This window comes from Sphaerodactylus townsendi, linkage group LG06 (genome assembly GCF_021028975.2).
Source record: "Sphaerodactylus townsendi isolate TG3544 linkage group LG06, MPM_Stown_v2.3, whole genome shotgun sequence".
NCBI classification, from domain to species: Eukaryota; Metazoa; Chordata; class Lepidosauria; order Squamata; family Sphaerodactylidae; genus Sphaerodactylus; species Sphaerodactylus townsendi.
Genome location: NC_059430.1, coordinates 115088167 through 115108163, shown reverse-complemented (window position 1 = coordinate 115108163; position 19997 = coordinate 115088167). Strand labels below are relative to the sequence as shown.

The 19997-nt window shown below is 45.2% G+C and overlaps 1 protein-coding gene across 1 annotated transcript; it reads left to right on the top strand.

The window, feature by feature from the left end:
- The first annotated feature begins 212 nt into the window (after positions 1-212).
- On the top strand, positions 213-19769 carry IL20RB (interleukin 20 receptor subunit beta). Its single transcript, XM_048501348.1, has 7 exons — positions 213-412; positions 5444-5564; positions 7867-8057; positions 15851-15975; positions 16826-16976; positions 18202-18347; positions 19160-19769. The coding sequence occupies exons 1-7, from the start codon at positions 355-357 to the stop codon at positions 19283-19285; spliced, it is 918 nt and encodes a 305-aa protein (XP_048357305.1). The 5' UTR covers positions 213-354; the 3' UTR covers positions 19286-19769.
- The last annotated feature ends 228 nt before the right edge of the window (positions 19770-19997 follow it).

Genomic DNA, 19997 nt, shown 5'->3' with positions numbered 1-19997 from the left:
CGCCAAGTTGTTGATTGCACCATTGCTTGGCTTACATTTCCACCGTCTTTTTTTCATCAGGTCAATTGCATAACCTGTAGGAAAAATATCAGAATGCAAATTGCCCAAACCTAAATTACCTGTGGCCACACCCTCCTGAGCAACGCAACAGCAGGTAGGATGGAGCAGTGAGCCACGTTCTGTTGGCTATGGGAACAGTTCAGGCTCCACAGCACACTAGCAAAGGTGCTCCGCAGCTGAACAGCCGTGTTGCTGCGCCGCTCAGAGCATGAGGTGGCTTGATCCGCTCCTGGACCCGGAGAAGAAAATGCCAAATCTAGCTACGTAAGGGCAAGCAGTCTAATCGTCAAGGAAATGGCCACTTGCTTCTGTTCTTTTCTCCTCGGTTCCCTGGTGCCACTTTTGGTCTCAGGTACGTGCCTAGAATTGTGCAATTGTATTTCGGAATAGCAAGGGAAAAGGTTAAGCATAGGTTTTAAGAGTGCTTAGAATTTTTTTTCCCAGTCCTGTAGAGTAATATGAAGGATTTAACTGCTGCATGAACTGTACATGTGTATAATGGATAGCGTGCTGGACTAGGATGTAGAAGACACAGGTTCAGTTCATACTCTGCTATGGAAGCTCACTAGATGGTTGGGCCAGACATTCTTTCTCAACTTAATCTACCTTACAGGTTTGTTGTAAAGATAAAATGAAGGAGAGGAAAGTGTTATAAGAAGCTGCTTTGGGGGCCTCATTGGGGGATAAAACCAGGGGATGACTACCCTGTTTCCCCAAAAATAAGACCTACCCCAAAAATAAGCCCTTAGTTACAGATTCCCCAGCACAGCTGATCTAGTCACATGGGGGGGTGCAAAATCATGGAAAAAATTAAGACATTCCCTGAAAATAAGCCCTAATGCATCTTTTGGAGCAAAAATTAATATAAGACCCTGTCTTATTTTCGGGGAAACACGGTATCTATGTAAGTAAACATTTAGATGAGATTAATCAAAAGCAACCAAACAAAACAAGGTTTTTCAATTTGGGATTGTTAAAGGGTTTAGGACTGTCAAGTCCCCCTTGGCTACCGGCAGGGAATGGGAAGGGGAGGTAGGGGTGCCAGATCCAGTTTTGGAAATTTCTGGAGATTTTTTTGGGGGGAGGGAGGAGGAACCTTAGTGGGTTACAAGGAAAAAGAATCCACCCTGCAAAACATCCATTTTCTCCAGGGGAACTGATATCTGATCCCCAGATCCCACTTAAAGGCTATCATCCCTACCTGGGCTGCTAATTCGCCTGGGAAATTTAAATAGTATCCAGTATTTCCATGGTTCAAAGAATTCTGCCTGTGGAACAAGACTTTTCTCCTCCTGCTCCAGACCCTGAAATGCCCCTGAATCTTATTTATTTAATATATATTTTAATCCATCTTCCCAGCAAGGAGTTTGGCCTGCCTTCCCTCTTCCTATTTACTTTCACAACAACTCTGTGAGATAGACTAACCTGTCCAAGTGGAAGCAGCAGGGAGATGCTTTTCAGAGTAGACAGTGGTGGAGGGGAAGTTTTAATGGGAGAGAGATGAGCAGAGTAGAAAGGTTCAACGTCCCTCACTGTCCCTGTCATCTGAAACCTAGGAGGAACAAAGTGCTGCATCATCAGTTCAGACATTTGCAATGTAGCTATAAGTTCTTTATTCACTTACACAAATGTCTGCCCCAAGTTTCTGATTTCAGTGGGGCTTAATCGCAAGTCATTGTATGTAGGATTAGAGTTTTAAAAACTGGTGTACGTTTTACAGTCTGGGTGCCCAGGAAATGTATTTATCATGTTTCCCGAGGGAAAGTGTGTCAACGGTGCACCGGAAATGAGCAAGAAAACATTCATTTATTAAGTGAAAAAATTCGCATGGAGAGTGTCAAAGCGCAGGAGGTTTGGAGACTCCTGCTTTCCAGCCTCCTTCAATTCACTCTGAATTACAAAACATTCATCAGGTGCTTTGTAAGACGACATGTAGTCTTCCAGTGTTAGATTGTTTGGCAGTTCTGGGCGGATAGCAACCTAACTCACTTCTGGATTCCCTTTGCATATTGAACTTTATTTATTTGATTTTTTGTTTAGTACTTTTAAATTCCTGCCTTCCTCCCAAGGAACTCAGCTGACCTCCTATCCTCTGTTTTATCTTCATGATCCCCCTGTGAGAAAGGTTAGGCTAAAAGAGAGTAGTTGGCTCAAAGTCATCCGATAAGTGTCCATGACAGTGTGAAGATTCTTCCAGACCTGAATCCAATGCTCTACTATGCTGCCCTGGATTTCTGGATACTTATTGAATTTTCAGTTAAGGATGCAGATAGCCTTACTTACAATGGAGAACTTTACTAAGTTGCATGACTTTTCGTCCTCTCTCATTCTTGTCATTCTATGGCTAAGCACCAGTCCACACTTGCACAGAATGAGACAGAAATGAGAGGTGCCCAGAGGGGGGAGAATGGGCCGTACCACTTCATTCAAGGGGGGAGGTAATAATTTGGTATGTCAAATAAAAACCTCACCACGTTTTCCTAGCAGAACAAGGAGCAGGCTGAGCTGGAAGCGCCTTCTGGGATATGCTCGTTGTTTCAAGGTTATTTTTGTTTTCCTTGCAATGGTTCCTACCCACAAAGTAGGTGAACGCTAAAATATCTTTTAAAAGCATCCTTCACTCACAGTTTGAAATGGTACAATCCGTGGCATCATGTATAGGTTGTACAACAGCATTCTGCTGTATGTGTGGATCAGATTTGCATTTTTTTATGCTCATTGGTAATGTTGCTCAGTTGGGATAAGGCAAACGGGTGGGGGGTATTATTGGTTAAAGGCAGCTGCAGCTGCGCACTCTTTCAGACTAGAATGGGTGTAGTGGTTAGAGCATCACGCTAGGGCTGAGGGACCCTGAGACTGTCCTGGGTACCTTTAAAATAGTCATTGATTCATCCTAATCTATCTGGAAGGGAGAACCATTTGTGCCCCCTTGAATTGCTTGGCAAAAGGGAGGGATAAAATGTAGAACATAGACACACCTACTTTTGAAGTGATCCAATACCTGGCTGTAGCCAATTTGAGGGATTGCTGACCCCAACAGTTCATGGTGTTGTGCATCTTCCTGAGACACTGGCTTTTAAAAAAACTTTTTCCATTGTGTTTAAACTTCAATTGAGGTTAAGAATGATTAATTCTTTAATATTATTAATTTTTAAATGCCCATATCCATGTTCTATCATTATACAACATCCCAGGAAGAAATCATAATTTTTTAAAAACTCAAAATGCATTCACAGTTTTATTTCTTACTTATTTCTTAATAAAGCCTTTTATTTATTTCTTATTTCAGTTTTATTTCTTACTTAGTTCCTAATAAATCCTTCTGGGTACCATGTTGAGGCTACTTTTTCCTTGACGTGGCTTGATTTAATAGAAGATAACCAGCATATATTTTCCTGTGTCCCCATAAATGGACGAGATTTTTTTCCTATGAAACATGAACTTTAATGGAAGTGGGACCTGGAATGTCCCTAAAAGGGCCAGGCCCCAGAGAGTCCCCTCCAGTCACTGCTGTGTCCTGGTTGGTGCATCTCCTTGATCATGACAGAGAGATTTCTGTGCGATTGTTGTGGGTTGTTGTCCAGGGCTTCTCATGAGAAGGTACACTGGCCATGACAAGCTCCTGCATATTCCTAGCAGGAAGAAAGACCAATGCAAGGAGGAAGTAAAGGACAGCAGGGAAGTGGCACAGACTGCTCAAGGACTCCATTTTGCCTTTCCTGTGTCTTAGTTACTGATGCAACCACAGCATCCCAGTGACTGGTAGAGCAGGCTCCAGGAATCTTGCCTGGGCTCTTGGATAGCTGTTATGGCAGAATGACTAGAGAGTGATCTGGGAGGTCACCAGGTCAAATCTCAGCTCTGCTCGGAGCTCTTTAGCAGTACAGCAGCAGGTCTACTCTGAATCCTACTCAAGTCTACACAGCGGGCTTACTCCCAAGAAAATGTTCTTAGGATAGACTGTGGTGAAATTAGGCAAGCTTCTCTCTCTCTCTCAGCCTCACAGCCCCATCCAAAGGGGATAGTTCAATGAAACTGATGTGAGCTCATGCCAGCAGCAGGAAGAGTGTGTGTGTGTGTGTGTGTGTGTGTGTGTGTGTGTGTGTGTGTGTGTGTGTGTGTGTGTGTGTCAGCGTGTGGTTCAGGGAATTGCTTTGCTTCTTTCATTGGGGGGGATTATTTCTGGAAAGGAGCCACAATATCGATATAACTTCAAGAACAGAAATATTGATATCGCAGTGATTTAGAAGCTTTTACAAAGCCAGCAATCTTGGCATTACCAGGTGTAATGAGATCTGGCCCTTTAAAGCTGAGTTGGTGGGTGGAGTTAAGAGAACCAGGAGAAGCACATCTGGGAGAGTTTGCTGGGGGGAAAAACTGCACAGCCAGGAGTGAGTGCCTCCTTGCATGCAAACAGAAATGTGAGGAGACCCCATTACAAGCCCACTGAGCAGTGAAGAGCCCCAAGGTAAGCATTCCATGCATCATGGCCCAAAGTGAAGCACATTAACAAATTCAAGAGAATGAAAAGCCCACCCCAGCAGACTTCCCTGGGGTTGTGGGGTTCCTAACGTACAGGTGTTATCATCCTGTAGATCCAGACTCCAATTTGTTCCACCATCACGTTAAATCTTGGCTTAAACTTTGTGTATATTCTACTTTGCTGTAGGAGTGTCCCATGCCTTGTTTTTACCCTGACCTCTTCTTGTAACAGCTCCCTACCACCATCCCTGACTGTATCATGTCCAACAGTTTTCCGTTTCCTGCATCTGAAGAAGCAAGCTCTGCCTCATGAAAGTTTATCCTGAAATACATTTTGTGTAATTTTGCTGCAACAGACCCGCAATTATTGCAAATATGTAGTGGTTTTATTCGTGCTGCCTTGTTCTGTTGCTCTGGGAACTTTTCACCTAGTCACCTTTTTTGAAAACTAGAATTGATTCCAAAAGTAGAATTTCTGGCTGAAATTTGGTAAGGAATTTGGCATATTTGAAAGATACCTGCCCGATCTTTCCTTGAAAACCTAAGGAAGGAGATTGCTACACCCTTCTTAGACAAGGTGGCTAAACTAACATAGGGCGTTTCCCCACTCTCCACGATCCCCCCTATGCCGTGCGCTGCTCTCAGCACGCAGCATCCCTGGCGCGCGACCCCGCGCTCTGCGCGGGGTTATCAAAAGGCATCGTTTACAAGAGCGCCAGGGATGCCGCGCGCTGTCGCCGCCCCTGTCGTGGGGAGTGCCAAGGGACCCCGCGCTACTTGAGGAGAGTAGCGCGGGGCTTAAGGTAAGTGGGGAAAGGCCCATAGACTCCTCCATAGCAAGTCAAAGTTTTAATTTCTGTCTTTTTCTCCTTGTGCATCATCGGCCGATTTCTTCACAAAGGTGCAGCACTGCCGGCCCCTCAGAATATCACAATTCTGTCCACAAACATGAAGCATTTTTTGGTATGGAGTCGGCTAACAGTATCCGGAGAAGCTGTCACATACTCCGTTGAGTTTCAAGGGTAACTTTTCCCATAAAGTTTTACTCCTATTTTGAATGCTCGCTAATTTTAAGGAAGCCCTAGTAAGGGGAGTGGGAGCAGATTAAGTGTCCCACTGCAAATTCTGTGAAGTAGAATTACAACCAACGCCAGGTCTTTTAAAACTCTGCATGGAGATATTTGCTTTTGTATATGTAAAACCATCCCTGTTTCTGTTTAGCGCAAGGAGGTGTACCAACATGCCCACAAGGACGTGCAACACAATTAAAGCATAAACATTATGATAGAAATCTTCTCAAACGCCCCAAAAGGCAGTTAAATTGCGACAGGTTGATTGCTTGCAAAAGAAGAAAAAACAAAAATTAAGTTCTTAGTTGCATGAAAAACAAATACCCTTGAAGAGAACCTGCTGAAAAAGGATAGTCTTAGGGCTCAAAGACGTAAAACAAAACTCAGGCGTAACAAGCAAGCTGCAGGGAACCTTTGATGGTTTGAGCAAAAATAGTTCAAATTCAAAGCTACTGCGTGGCATTCAACCTTTCGTGCAGCTTATCCAGCACGTATTTGCAATGTAAAAAGCACTTTTCTGTTGAGTTATTAGTGCATGGCATGCGTCTGGATTGGACAGATAAACAATTGAGCTTTTAAGGGACATCTCTCCATTTGGTGATGGGAGAGGAAAGTGCCCTCAAGTTGCAGCTGGTTTTCAGGGCAAGAGATGTCCAGGGGTGGTTTGCCATTACCTGCCTCCTCAAAGCAACCGTGGTCTTCCACCAACTGCCATCCAAATAATAACCAGGGCAGACCCCGCTTAGCTTCCAAGTTTGGACCAGTCTGGGCCATCTAGGTCTGGGCGTCTGAGATTTCTTTGTACGTATGTATGCCATGCAGAAAAGGGAAAGGGACTTCAACCTCCAATCAGTTCCTTAGATGGCCCTCTCTGCTCTTCTGTTTGCGCTTTAAAGGGGGGAAAATGCATATGTTTTCCTTTAAAATGCTAATAGTAGAGCAAGGAAGTCAATTGCAAATAGTAAAACTTGGTGGGGATTGAAAGGTTAAAACTCTTTCCCTTCCCTGCCTAGCCCCTGAAGGCAAACTGAGGCTTGCACGTCTAGAATTTGCACGCAGCGGAGTGAGATGAATTGCCCTCCTCTTGTGTTTTGAGCCCTGGTGGGCCTTGCAAAGGGACATTAAAGGGGGCGTTTTCCTCGCTACCTCTGGTAGTCCGTTCTGCAATATGGTGGCAACAATCACAAGAGTCCAGAGGCCGAACCCCTTCAACACAAGAGCGAGGAAACGAGAAAAGAAGGTGTGGCAAGGATTGCAGCTGGCGCGTGGGCTGGTGCATCTGAGATAAGTCCATCTGGGGTGCAAAAACGGCCGAACTTCTTGCAAATTCTTGCCGAACTTCTTGCAAATTCAGTGCAAGTTGGAACACATGGTCGTAGATCATTGGCATGACAATAAACTAGTCCATGTGAGAAGGCGGGAGAGAAGCTCATCGGCTGCCAGGTTCATGTGCCCTACAGCTCTTCGTTCCTGTTGCAACATACATTTCATAGGTGTTGCTAGGATTATCTTGTGTAAATTTGGGGCAAATATTTGCTACCAGAACACACAGCGAGTGTTTTGCATTGCGCAGGAATAGGTAAAGGTCAAAATGCCCTAAAAATACCTAATGGCGTTACGAAGGAAAGGTGGCCCAATCTCAACCAATCTTGGAAGCCAAGCAGGATCAGCCACGGTTGGATGGGAGTCTCCCAAGGAAGTCCTGGGTTGCTACGCAGATGCAGGCAATGCCTCTTTCTTTGAAAATCTTAGTGGGTTGTCAGCCGCAACTTGATGGCACTTTCCACCAAGGAAGGAAAACTAAGGAAGCAACACTCACCTAAGTGGGCACAGGTTTCACCTTAAGTTGGGCAAGGAGCCTGTTAAAGGGCACCCAGTTATCCATTACAATGTTCATTATATTTGTGCCTCAGCTGCCAGTCGGTCCTGGGACCGAGGTAGTCCATGTGCTGTGGGGGAAAGTCTCTTTTACAGAATGGTGTTTCGACAGCAAACTTTTGTTCCTGGAGAGACACCCTGGGGCCCCTTCCACACATGCAGAATAATGCACTTTCAATCCACTTTCACAATTGTTTGCAAGTGGATTGTGCTATTCTGCACGGCTGCAAAGTGCATTAAAAGTGGATTGAAAGCGCATTATTCTGCATGTGAGGAAGGGGCCTCTATTGAGCAGACCCCGGTTCAAACTGTTACTGAAAACAAAAACCTATGGGGGGGAGGCCTTCGTCTCAACATTCTATCTTGTATCCCTCAGAGAATATGAGAGGGACTACGCAAACGACAGCTGGATCCCCATTGCAGAGTGCACTGGCATCAGCGCCACCAAGTGTGACATCACAGAAGACATCTCGGCCACTGTGCCGTACAATCTACGGGTCCGCGCAGCTCAGGGGACGGAAGTTTCCCGCTGGGCCACTCTCAACGGGCTTTTCAATCGTGTCACCAGTAAGTACTTTGTTCACTCTCCGCTCTTCTCTGATTCACATATCCAGCAGCGATGAAGTGGCAGAGACCTGAAGTGATAGGATAGATTGCCCTGCTTGAGACTGTAACCAGAAAGTTCCAGTTGTGGATGTTGCTCGATTTTTTAAAACCTTTCCTGCATGTAGAAAATTAGCACTGCAGGGCAAAAGGTTCTACCCCCTCTCTTTGCTTTCTGTGCTAGTTTTATTTTTACGGAGAGCTTTTTACATGTGGTAGCTTCATTTATTTATTTATAACAATTTATAGGCCGCCCTTCCCCTTGACAGACTTAAGACGGCTTACAACAGACATTTCTTACAGCATGGTGTAGTGGTTAAGAGCAGGTGGATTCTAATCTGGAGAACCGGGTTTGATTCCCCACTCCTCCACCTGAGTGGCAGAGACTTATCTGGTGAACCAGATGTGTTTCCACACTCCTACATTCCTGCTGGGTGACCTTGGGCTAGTCACAGTTCTCTCAGAACTCTCTCAGCCCCACCTACCTCACAAGGTGTCTGTTGTGGGGAGAGGAAAGGAAAGGAGCTTGTAAGCCACCTTGAGTCTCCTTTCAGGAGAGAAAGGGGGTATAAATCCAAACTCCTCCTCCTCCTCTCTTCTTTTCCTTCTTCTTCCTTAACCGTTTTCCAATGGCGCCATAAAATCAGCTTGAATTAAGGGAAATGAAGGAAGAATGGGGAAGGAGGGAAGAAAGGGAAGCAGGATAGGGAGGTCATCTATGTTGGGAATGCTGTTGCTGCCCTCAACCATAGGCCTGGTGGTATAGCTCCATCTTACAGACCCTGTGGAGCTGTGAAAAGTCCTGCAGGGCCTTGGTCTCATTTGACAGAGCCTTCCAATAGGCCAGGGACAGACCTGAAAATGCTCTGGCCCTGGTCAAGGACAGCTGGATATTTTTTGGACCAGGAACCCCCAACAAAGTGTCAGCCATGGAGCAAAGTACTCTCTTGTGGGTGCGTTTGGAGAGGCGGTCCCACAGATACAAAGGCCCCAGACTACTCAGGGCTTTAAAGATTAAAATCAGAACATTGATCCTGACTCGGTAGCCAATGCAACTGGCAGAGCACTGAACAGATTTGCTGCCATGGATTCCCAGTAAGACTCCGTGTAGCTGCCTTTTGAACCAATTACAGTTTCCGGACCAGTCTCAAGGGCAGCCCAGCATAGAGTAAGTTGCAACAGTCTAACCTGGAGGTGACCATTGCATGAAAAATAGGGGGGGCCGTAACCTGGCCTGGCAAAGATGGTAAAACACCAGCTTGATTACTTGTGTGACTTGAGCCTCCATAGATAAGGAGGCATAAAGTATCACACCCAAGCTCTTGTCCATCAGCAGTGATGTTAACTGCACCCCATCAAGAGTTGGAAGGTGGCCATTTCCTCCCAGGTCTCCCCGACCCAGCCACAGGGTAGCTGTCTTTTTTGGATTTAACGTCAGCCGGCTCTGTTGAACTACTTCACCACAGCTTCCAGACAGCTAGCCAGAATATCTGGGATGGCATCCTGCTGGCCACCTCTCAACACACATAGCTGCGTGTCATCAGCTTACTGGTGACAATCCAGCCTGAAACTCCAGAGCAGCTTGGGAAAGGGACACATCTAGATGTTAAACAACATCAGGGAGAGGATCGCCCCTTGTGGGACTCACTCCACAAACGTTTCCTTTTAGACAGCAGAAGCTGCAACGGCAGCAAAGAAGAACAGGTGAGCTTGCCGGATTCAGTAAGACACTGGAAGTTCCATCCTAAGCAGATCTACTCAGATTGCTATTGTGTGGGGAATCCTCCCAAGAAGGTGCTCTGAGGATTGCGCCGTTAACCCAAAACATTTTGGTATTTGAGGTTTAAATAATCTCCATTTTCCCCTTCTCATCGTCGTAATGAGGATGGAAAATAATTTTTGTACGTTACATTAGAGTGTGCCATTTTGTTGATTCTCAAATGTGATGCTACAATTTCACATTAGAGAATCATCAAAATGGCTCTCTAATACCATGTTAGAGAATGGGACTCCCTAATGCAAGGTTAGAGAGTGCAATGTTAATTACGCTATCACATTAGAGAAGTGACTAATTCACATTAGAGAATCCACTAACTCTTTGGCTATGCTTTCACAGTGATTATTAAATCAAGGAAAACACAGCCATGGACCTTCTTAATTTCCCCCAAATGTTGGAAAAACTTTAGGATAGCCACAGAGGCATTTCCCTACATTCCTAAATTGTTGGATCACAGAAGTATAAGCCTGTGTCCTTCAAGGGAAAAAAAAAACTTTGTGGATTCAATCTCCCCAGTCAATAGGGGTAAAGTATGAGGACAGTTCCTCAAACTGCTTATCAGTAGTCAGACTGGGATTTCATCCAATAAGCAGGTTAGTTGAGGAAGGAGGACCCTGATTCAGTCCCAAAATCCAATCTGATATTAGCTTTGCAATCATTTCTAATTAAAAATGGAATATAAAGTAAACAGTTTCAGGCCTTTCTGATACCTCAAGATCTGCTTCCTAGGGAGCACTTGATATATGCTCGCAGAATAAAATGTGAGTTCAGGAGGACCTTAGAGACCAACACTATTTTCCAGGATTTAAGTACCTACAAAAACTTATACCCTGGGACATTTTCTTGATCTCTAATATGCTCTTCAGTAGCAAACCACCTCTGTTAGTCTCTTGCCTTGAAAACCTTATTGGGTTGCCATAAGTCATCTATGACTTGATGGAACTTTACACACACAACGTGCTCCTGGACTTGAATTTTGTACTGCTACTGTAGACTAACCCTACTGAAAGTGATTTGTGGCAGGGTAGACTCCCTGTTCTTTTTGTATGTGGAAGAATTTCCACTGAGGGAGTTGTTTCTACTTTTTCAACTTTACGACGGGAGTGACTGCATCCAAACCTTTATCTGAGTCACAAGTCAACTCAGATGAGACCTAGTTTTCAGGGCTGGTGGTTAAGCCCTACACAAGGAGAAGCAATAATAATAGAGTGTTTTAAGCATGAATGAAATGAATGTATCTCACTTATGTACACAGGACAGCCAGCATGGTGAAGTGCTTACAGTGGTGACTAGGATAGGAGAGGCATTGTTCAAATCCCCTACACTGCCATAGAAGCTTGCTGAGTGACTTTAGGCCAAGCACACAGGCCCTAGCTAACCCAGAGGTGTTGCTAGGGAAAATGGAGCCCAGAGCAAAATCTGAGTTTTGCGTGCTCCCCCCCCCCAACGTTCGTTTGTGTTTTTTGTATTTTTAGTGCTTTTTCAGTTTTTGGCCTTCAGGGGGTGCAGTTTTTAGACTAGCAGCACCAAAATTTCAGGGTATCTTTAGGAGACTCTCCTGATGACACCACCCAGGTTTGGTGAAGTTTGGTTCAGGGGGTCCAAAGTTATGGACTCCTATTAGCTCTCATCTCCTATTAGTTCCCATTGGAAACAAAGGGGGTTGGGGCACCCCCTTTGGGAGTCCATATCTTTGGACTCCCTGAACCAAACCTCTCCAAACCTGGGTGGTATCATCAGGAGAGTCTCCTAAAGATACCCTGAAATTTTGGTGCTGCTAGCATAAAAACTGCGCCCCTTGCAGGCCAAATACTGAAAAAAACACTTAAATACAAAAAACACAAACCTGAATTTTTGCACCACCCTCGGGCTTGCGCCCGGTGCAACATGCACCCCCTTGCTCATTGTAGCTTCACCTCTGGCCTAACCTGCCTCACTGGATCGTTGTAAGAATAGAATGAGACAGGGAGAGAATTATGTAGGCTACACTGAGCCCCTTAGAGAAAGAGAGGACTAAAAACACAATAGATGGGGGGTAGATAGATGGGATCTTCAACAGGTAGCTTGTGAACTGAAGGTAAATCACCTGTGGATGCAGAGGAGCTTGCACGTCCCCTAGAAGACCCAGAAAAAGGTTGGGAGAAGATGTGTTCCAGGCTTTTTTCAGAAAAACATTTTGTTTCATAAAGGTTTATTTGCAATGCTTCGTCCCTATCTTCACTTTTGGTGACATTCTGTTTCTAAGACAGAAAAAAAACTTGGAGATATGCAGGTAGGGGGTTGAGGAGAGTAGCTCAGTATATTTTACCTTAGTCAAAAGTAGCTCTTATTAAGGGAAAGATTGGTGGCCCTCTGGGGAAGGGACTCTGTTTCTCAGATAGAGAAATTCAGCTGCAGCTTGTCCCACCACATCCCATGTAGGACTTCCCCAGCGGCTGCACCTCCTTGAGCTCTGCTTCCATCAAAGGCCTGGAAGGTGTGGCTCATATTTATGAGGGTCAACTTCCAGGATGGGGCTCTTGTACATCTAATGATGGTGTAGAAAGAGGAAGCCCAGCAGGTGCAAATTTGTCACATGCCAGTCTGCAGACTGTGAACACCTGAACCAGCTGAACGTTCTTCTTCTGCACAGTTCTTAAGGGTACATGAGCCAGTGGTCCTCTTATCTGAGACACCAGCAGCTTGGCTGGGGTAACACAGAGACCAGTTTTCTTCTCTCCTGAAATGATTTTTTATACGGCTTGCTCAAAAACCACAGTCCTGGGAATAGCAAAGTGGTGGTTTTGAATGCAAGCGGCTGTTGCAAAAGACGATAGTACTATGGAAAGATATCTTTAATACTCATTTTTTTCACCATGCATACAGGTCAGGGGTATGTATTCCACACAATTCACAGGCCAGTTCTCTCCTTCCACCCCCTCCCCCATTCCTCCGTTTCAATGCTTGAGTTCAGTTGGAATATTAAATTGGTGAACTCAGTTGACTTCTGTTCAAACATCAAAACCACAGGGCCAAACTGCACATTAAATTGGGTTCCTTCCTTAGCTGTTGGCATTTTAAAGGTGAAAAGGCACGCCCTTTAAAAACACCTATATGTGTTTTTCCTTGGAATGCTAATGATCGAGTGGGGAATGTCCCTGTTTTGAATAGGGACACTGAGAGGAAGTCGAAGGGTTAAGCGTCTCTCCTTTCCCTGCAGGGTCCTCAGTTACAGTGAGCCTGCAGATTATGGGCAGAGCAAGATGAGAGACTTTTGTCTCACTTGTCTGAGCCCTTAGCGCAGTGATTCCCAACCAGGGCTCCGTGGTACCCTGGGGTACCATGAGCACGTCCCATGGGTACCTTGACGATGTTATTGCCTGCCCCCCCCCCCCAAGAATAAAATGGATTTTGAAGGGGGGGGGCTGGAAGCCTCATGGGCTCCCTTTAAACAACACTGAAAAACAACATTGTTTTATTTGCCTAAATTTCCCATGGATGCGGGGGGGGGGGTGTAGATTTAAAGGGAGCTATCCCTTTAAATCCCCCCAATCCAAGCCCAATTTAGGCCAACAAACAACATGGCTGTCAATGCTGCTTTCCCTCCCCTCCCCCTGCTTGCCACTCCCCCCACCTACAGGCCAAAAACAGAAAAAACCCTAAAAAATGCAAAAAAAATCAAACGAACCTCAAGGGAACCCTGAGATATGAAGAGCGAGGTTGCAGGTACCACGATGTTGAAAAGGTTGGGAAACACTGCCTTAGCGTTTAGGACAGACCTGGGCATTATACGGCCCGAGGGCCACATCCGGCCCGCCGGATGACCCTGACTGGCCCCCCTGCCTTTTGGCCTGGCCCTCCACAATATTTTCTGTTTCTTATGCGGCCCCATGGAAAAAATAATTGCCCACCCCTGGTTTAGGAAGAGGTGTGGGTGACTCCTGAATGTGCATCTTTGGGACATTCCCATGTAAAAACATAATTTTTGAGTTCCATTAAACTCAGACCTGCCCAGACCTGGGTGGCTGAGACCAGCCCGAACTTGGAAGAAAAAGCTGAGTCGGCCCTGGTTAGTACTTGGATGGGAGACCACCAAGGAAGACCAGGGTCGTTACACCGAGGCAAGCACCGACAAACCACCTCTGCTCATATCTCGCCTTCAAACCCCTACAGGGGTCACCATAATTTGACGGCAACTCGATGGGACTTTCCACCACCGCAAAATAAATATATTTTGAAAGTTGTGTTTCCCCAGCTACCCACTGGTACAGATTGTCATCGTGCTCCTGGCGATCTTGGTTTCCTGCCACCCTCCTGCGCTCTTAAATCGCATTTTAGATGGTAGTCTCCCATTTAATTTAGAACTGGTCTGTTTTCCGCTCAGCCCTAGCTCCTGCTCGTGCTATTACTGTAGATGGAGCCTGCGGGCAAAATGGTATCTCTGCCGCCTAGTAACATTTCAAGTCTGTGCAAGATTGCTCAACGTTTGGCTTGGGTAGGGGAATCCAGTTTTGCCCTACCTTAGCCCCAAGGAGCTGCTAGTAGAAAAACAACGCAGGAGCAGAAGAAAGAGAGGACAAGCACAGGATGGTGATAGGACCTGTGCCTTGTATTGCAGACCATTGAACGGATAATGTCCTGGGAGCAGACATGCACATTCTTCCTTAGAGCATTTCTATGATCATGCCCAGAAACTATCTGTGTGTGAGGCCCAGTTGGCAATTTATTTATTTTAAATATTCATACTCCTTCCTCCTGCTCGGTGAGACTCAGAGCAGTTTACAAGATTGAGGGAGCAAACCTAAGCCAGTCTACTGAGAAGTAAGTCCCATTTTATTCTATGGGTCATTTTATTCTATGGTGAGAGTAGCCACAAAATAGCTGCCGCAGGAGCCAGCCACGAAATGACTGCCACAACTTACCTTCAATCGCACAGTGAAGATCCTTATGCTATGGTGGCAGCTGCAGCCAAAGCAACATTTGAAAAGTCTAGACCTCCAGACCAATCTTCAGTGGCCAATCAGAAGCTTTGCTGGGCAGAAGTCCCACCTGACCTCACCCACTTGTTGTATGTATTTCAATCCGAGTTCAGAAGATACCAGAAACCTACAGAAAAGAACTGGACATTATGTACAGAATCACCTGTTGAGGGTTCCTTATCAAGTGCATTAACGCTTCCCTTGAAAAAGGCAGACGAAAACGCGGTAATCAGCGCGAAGCGTTTGGGAAGTATAACGGAGTGGATTGAAATACATACAACTGAAAATGATGAGAAGTTTGACTGCCCTTGAATTGGGACGGTATTTATAAGTAGTTCAAGGCACCGATCCAGGATTTTCATTAATTGTTATGAACTTTCACCGCAGTCAGAGCGGGTGACATTGATGCAATAATATATACAAGATTATGGACAGTGTTGGTTTAACAAATACACGATTATGGACTTGAGAGAAGATTGTCTTGTAATAAATTGTGTTGCATGAATTGGATTGAAAAGTGGAGAGAGAGATATATACATATAATATGTGTTATGGAGATATAATAGTTTGATAAGTCTAATAGCCAACAATTTGGCATACTTAGAAGTACTTAGAAGTAACTAATAGGTAATATAAATTGCTTGAGCCACCGCCCATGTGCCACGGGTTTTTGTGTATCTTATATTGTTTTGTACGTAGCTCATTTTTATTTATATCCAACTTCTCTCCCTGCATGGGACCCAAAGTGGTTTTTTGCACCATCCTGCCTTCTACCACAACTATCTTGTGAGGGAAAGTTAGTCTGAAAGATTGCAACAGGCCCAAAATCACCCTCTGAGCTTCCTTGGCAGAGCGGATGATTCGAACCCAGTCCTTCACTCTAACCACTATGCCATGCCAATCTTCAAGGCACCTTGGGGTTTTGCACAGGAGAGAACTCCTTCTTACCCAGGAGGGGCAGTAACATTTGTCTTATTACTTTTGCAGTGGTGATGATATGTTTCTAATTCTGGTGTTCACAGCATCCCTCATTCCACCTATGCTGACTGTCCTGGCTGATGGGCATCACTTGCTTGTAGAACTCGAGTACCTGGGACCTGCCTTTGAATTCTTAGTACTCTACTGGAAGAAGGGCCATGAATACCAGGTGAGTTTGAGTCTTATGTCTGGTCTGGTCCAATGGAGGAACTGTGGGCGTGACATACGGTTCAGCCATTCTTTTCCCCAACTTAAAAAAAAATGAAACAGAAATTTTTAAGTTGTATTTATGAAAAACTGTTAGGAAAACTGTAAGTATTAAGTGGCTGAACTCAGTGGTGGGATCCAAAAATTTTAATAACAGGTTCCGATGGTGGTGGGATTCAAACAGTGGCGCCGCTGCACGCACGCACCTCCAGTCCCTATTGGGCAGGAAGGTTGCTTTAGTAACCCCTTCTCGGCACTCAGAAAAAATTAGTAACCACTTGTAGAGAAGTGGTGAGAACTGGTTGGATCCCACCTCTGGCTGAACTTCAGGGTTGGCATTTGCCAATGTGCAAGTGATATTGTACTGAGAAGAACATTTCTAGAGCCACTTCTTTATGCACTCTGCCACAAAACACTGCGATTGGGGTGGAAATTCACCCCCATTGAGGTTAACAGAAGTACAGCTTGACCAATTCTGATTTTTTAAAATGGGAAAAATTCATGTGTGATAAAGCCCAAGAGTGCACGTCAGTTCCACTAATGAATTAAACATTATTTGAAGAAGTCCATCCCTTTCTCTGTCCTGAATTTACTGCTCATTGACCTCTTCCAGGGTCCCCAAATTCTAGTATTTCAGGAAAGGGAGAAAAAAGTTCTCTCTCTCTCTCCCTGTCCATGACATGCATAATTTAATAAACTTAAAAGCCCTAAAACTTTTTATCCTTTCAGCATACAGAAAGTGCGCCAACCCTTTGATTGTTCTCATAGGTCTTTTCTGCACCTTTCCCCTCCCCTCAATTGTGTGAAACTAGGTGTATGACAAAGTTGTGAGAGACAGCAACACCACCATTCACTTGCAGACCATGGAAGCGGGGTCCGAGTACTGCGTCAAAGCACAAACCTATGTGGAGGCCATCAACCGCAGCAGCAATTTCAGCCAGGTGCAATGCGTGAAGGCTGCAGGTGAGAACCCGGTAGATGCCCTTCCAGGTGCTTTTCCCACTTGCAAGGGATGTGATATCGCATTTAGTGAAAACAGAGCATATGTGAACCTTTGACTGCTGCTGTTAAAGTGGTTTATGGCACAACCTCGACACACATCCAGTTTACCTACTCCTGTAGCTGATGCCACAGTCATTGTTTTGTACAGAGACCATATCTACTGTGATTGGTTCTTCAGGGTCTCAGGCAGAAGTCTTTTATATCACCGATTCCTTGATCCAGTGGTGTAGCGCCAACAGGTGGGGGATGCAATGTGGGGGCGGGCAGTGTCATGGTAGGGGCATGGCCAGGTCATGAAGGGGGCATTGTGGGGCAGGTGGCACCACGGCAGGGGTGCAGAGCACGCGTGTGCCCTGGGCGCAGGTCCCCCTTGCTCCTCCCCACCTTGATCCTTTTTAACAAGAGGTTGAACATGGAGCCCACTGCATACAAAGCAGATATTCAGCTTTGCCAGTGAGCCCTGGCCTCTGCCTCTCTCTTTCACAAGAACCTATGAAATTGCCTTATGCTGAGGCCCCTTCCGCACATGCAGAATCATGCACTTTCAATCCACTTTCAATGCACTTTGCAGCTGTGCAGAATAGCAAAATCCACTTGCAAACAATTGTGAAAGTGGATTGAAAGTGCATTGTGTTCTGCATGTGCGGAAGCGGTCTGATGACTCCATCAAAGCCAGTGTTTTCAGACTGGCAGTAACTCTTCTGAGTCTTAAGCAGAGGGCATTCGCATCACCCATCTGATGTTTTTCCACGGGAGATGCCAGGGATTGAATTTAGGACTTTCTACATGCAAAATAGATTCTCTGCCACACAGCTTTTAAATAGCCCAAACTGTTCCGACATCTTGCTTAGTTTGATCCTCTTTGCTTACTAAACTTTGCAAAATGCTGATTGCCGAGACAATTATGTGAGTCTACTGTTAGCTGCATTTGCCCAGACACCAGTCAACACAATCATAGCCAATTGAAATGGAGCGGCCTGCAAAAGTCCATAAGTAAATGAAAGTGGTCATACTGACCTACTAAAAGGAGTGGTTTTGTATCCATTCATTCAGTGAAGTATAGCGACTGACTGCATGCTGACTTATCATTGTTGATACAAGATAGAATTTTGCATTTAATTGTCTATTTTCTTGTCTATTTTCACCCTTAATAATTTACTGTCTTTTTTCCCCTTTTTTTCTTTAGACAGCAAAGCCTTTTCGGTGATGTTTGCCCCAATCTTCTTTGTTGCCTTTGTGGTGGTCATTTTTATTCTTTTCTTACTGGGCTGGAAAACCTGCCAGATCTGCCAGTATTCCTGTTGCCCAAATGAGGGTCTTCCGGACACTTTGGTAATTCCTTCCCCCTTTGTAAAAACAACACCAATAGTAGTAGTAGTAATAATAAGCAAGAAACTGCTTAGCTCACTTGGATTTAAAAGATCCCCTCCCTTGTCATAGTCTTCAGAGACAGCATCCAGAGAAAATGCATCAAATCAATAAAGAACTGATTCGATAAAAAGCCTGGCACCAAAAATTGGAATGATCAGGAAGTTTGAAATGTCTGCTCTTAGGATTGCTTTTGGCCAAGTCATTCTCACAGCATCCCATCAGCAAAGTAACCTACCTCACAGGTCTCTTGTCAGGATTAAGGAATAAACGCAGTGCTCTTTCACAGATGTCAAATGCTGTACTGAAAAGTATGTGATCCTTTGTTACGTTCCCTGTGCATTACAGTGGAAGGTTCTTAGAACAGTCCTAAGCAGGTTAGGAGCCGTGTGGTGTAGTGGTTAAGTGCTTGCACTGCCACTCACAGAGTCAGGAGTTTGAGCCCCCTGTGGGTCAGATATCCTGGCAGCTGGCTCATGGTCAACTCAGATATCCATCCATTTCTTGGTCGGTAAATGAGTACCCAGCTCATAGCTAGGGGGTAAAGAATAGCCAGGGAAAACAATGGCAAACTACCCTACAAAAGCAACTTGCCTATAAAATCACTGCTCGCAGTGGTACCCCAGGGTCGAATACGACTGAAGGGGAAACTTTACCTTTTTAAGCAGGTCACTCAAATTCCTACTACTTGATGGGACTTAACTCCCTGGAGGTGTTCTTAGGATGGCACTGCTAGTCTTTCCTCCTATTGAATTTTTCTCCCTGCCCTTCCACAGAAACTAACAGAATCACCAGCCGGGATACTGAACTACAGAGGAGAGGAAGCCGAGAAGTGTGACATGTCCGTGCACGTGCAGCCGCCTGAGGAGCTGCTCCGCTTTTGGATCCATGAAGCGCTCTAACATCCCACTTGAACACGCAGCCTGCAAAATGAGGCAAAAGATCCTGCTCTTCAAACTGTGCTGAGCCACGCAGCTTCCTTTTTGTTAGAGACATGTCGGATCAAGACAGGAAATCCAGGATAAACGTTCTTCCAAAGGAAAGCACCATGTGATCAACCGTGGATCCCGTGCTGCAGGTATGGCAAGGAAGCTGGGAGATGATCTACTCACTGTGTTCGACAACCTGAGCCCAGCTCATGAACAAAACAGACAAGAATCTAATTTGTGGCTCACAGATCTCCCTTGCAAAACCAACATCATGTTTGCATTCGGACTGAATATTATCCATGGAGGGCAGAAGTGTGAGAATGGGCGCTGCTACAGAAGTGAGTCCCCATGCACCACCATGTACTAATTGGTCTCGGACATAAAAAGAAATGTAGACCTTTTTTTTTTCCTTCCACAGGCAATTAAAAAAATAAAAATTACTACTTTGCGCACAAAACGCTAGGTTGAGCTAGACAGATCTTTCAGACGGTTTTAAAAAGTGGGCCGTTCTACACCCATCTAAGTCCATTCGAGTCAGTGGCCTTAGAAGGGTGTAGCTCTACTTATGATGGTACTCTCATGGTCAGCCCTTGGTATCTTCTCTTAAAAGCTCCTAGAGACAAGAAGTGTTGGGGAAATGTTTCTTTCTGCCTGAGACACTGGTAAGCAACTGCCAGTCAGCCTA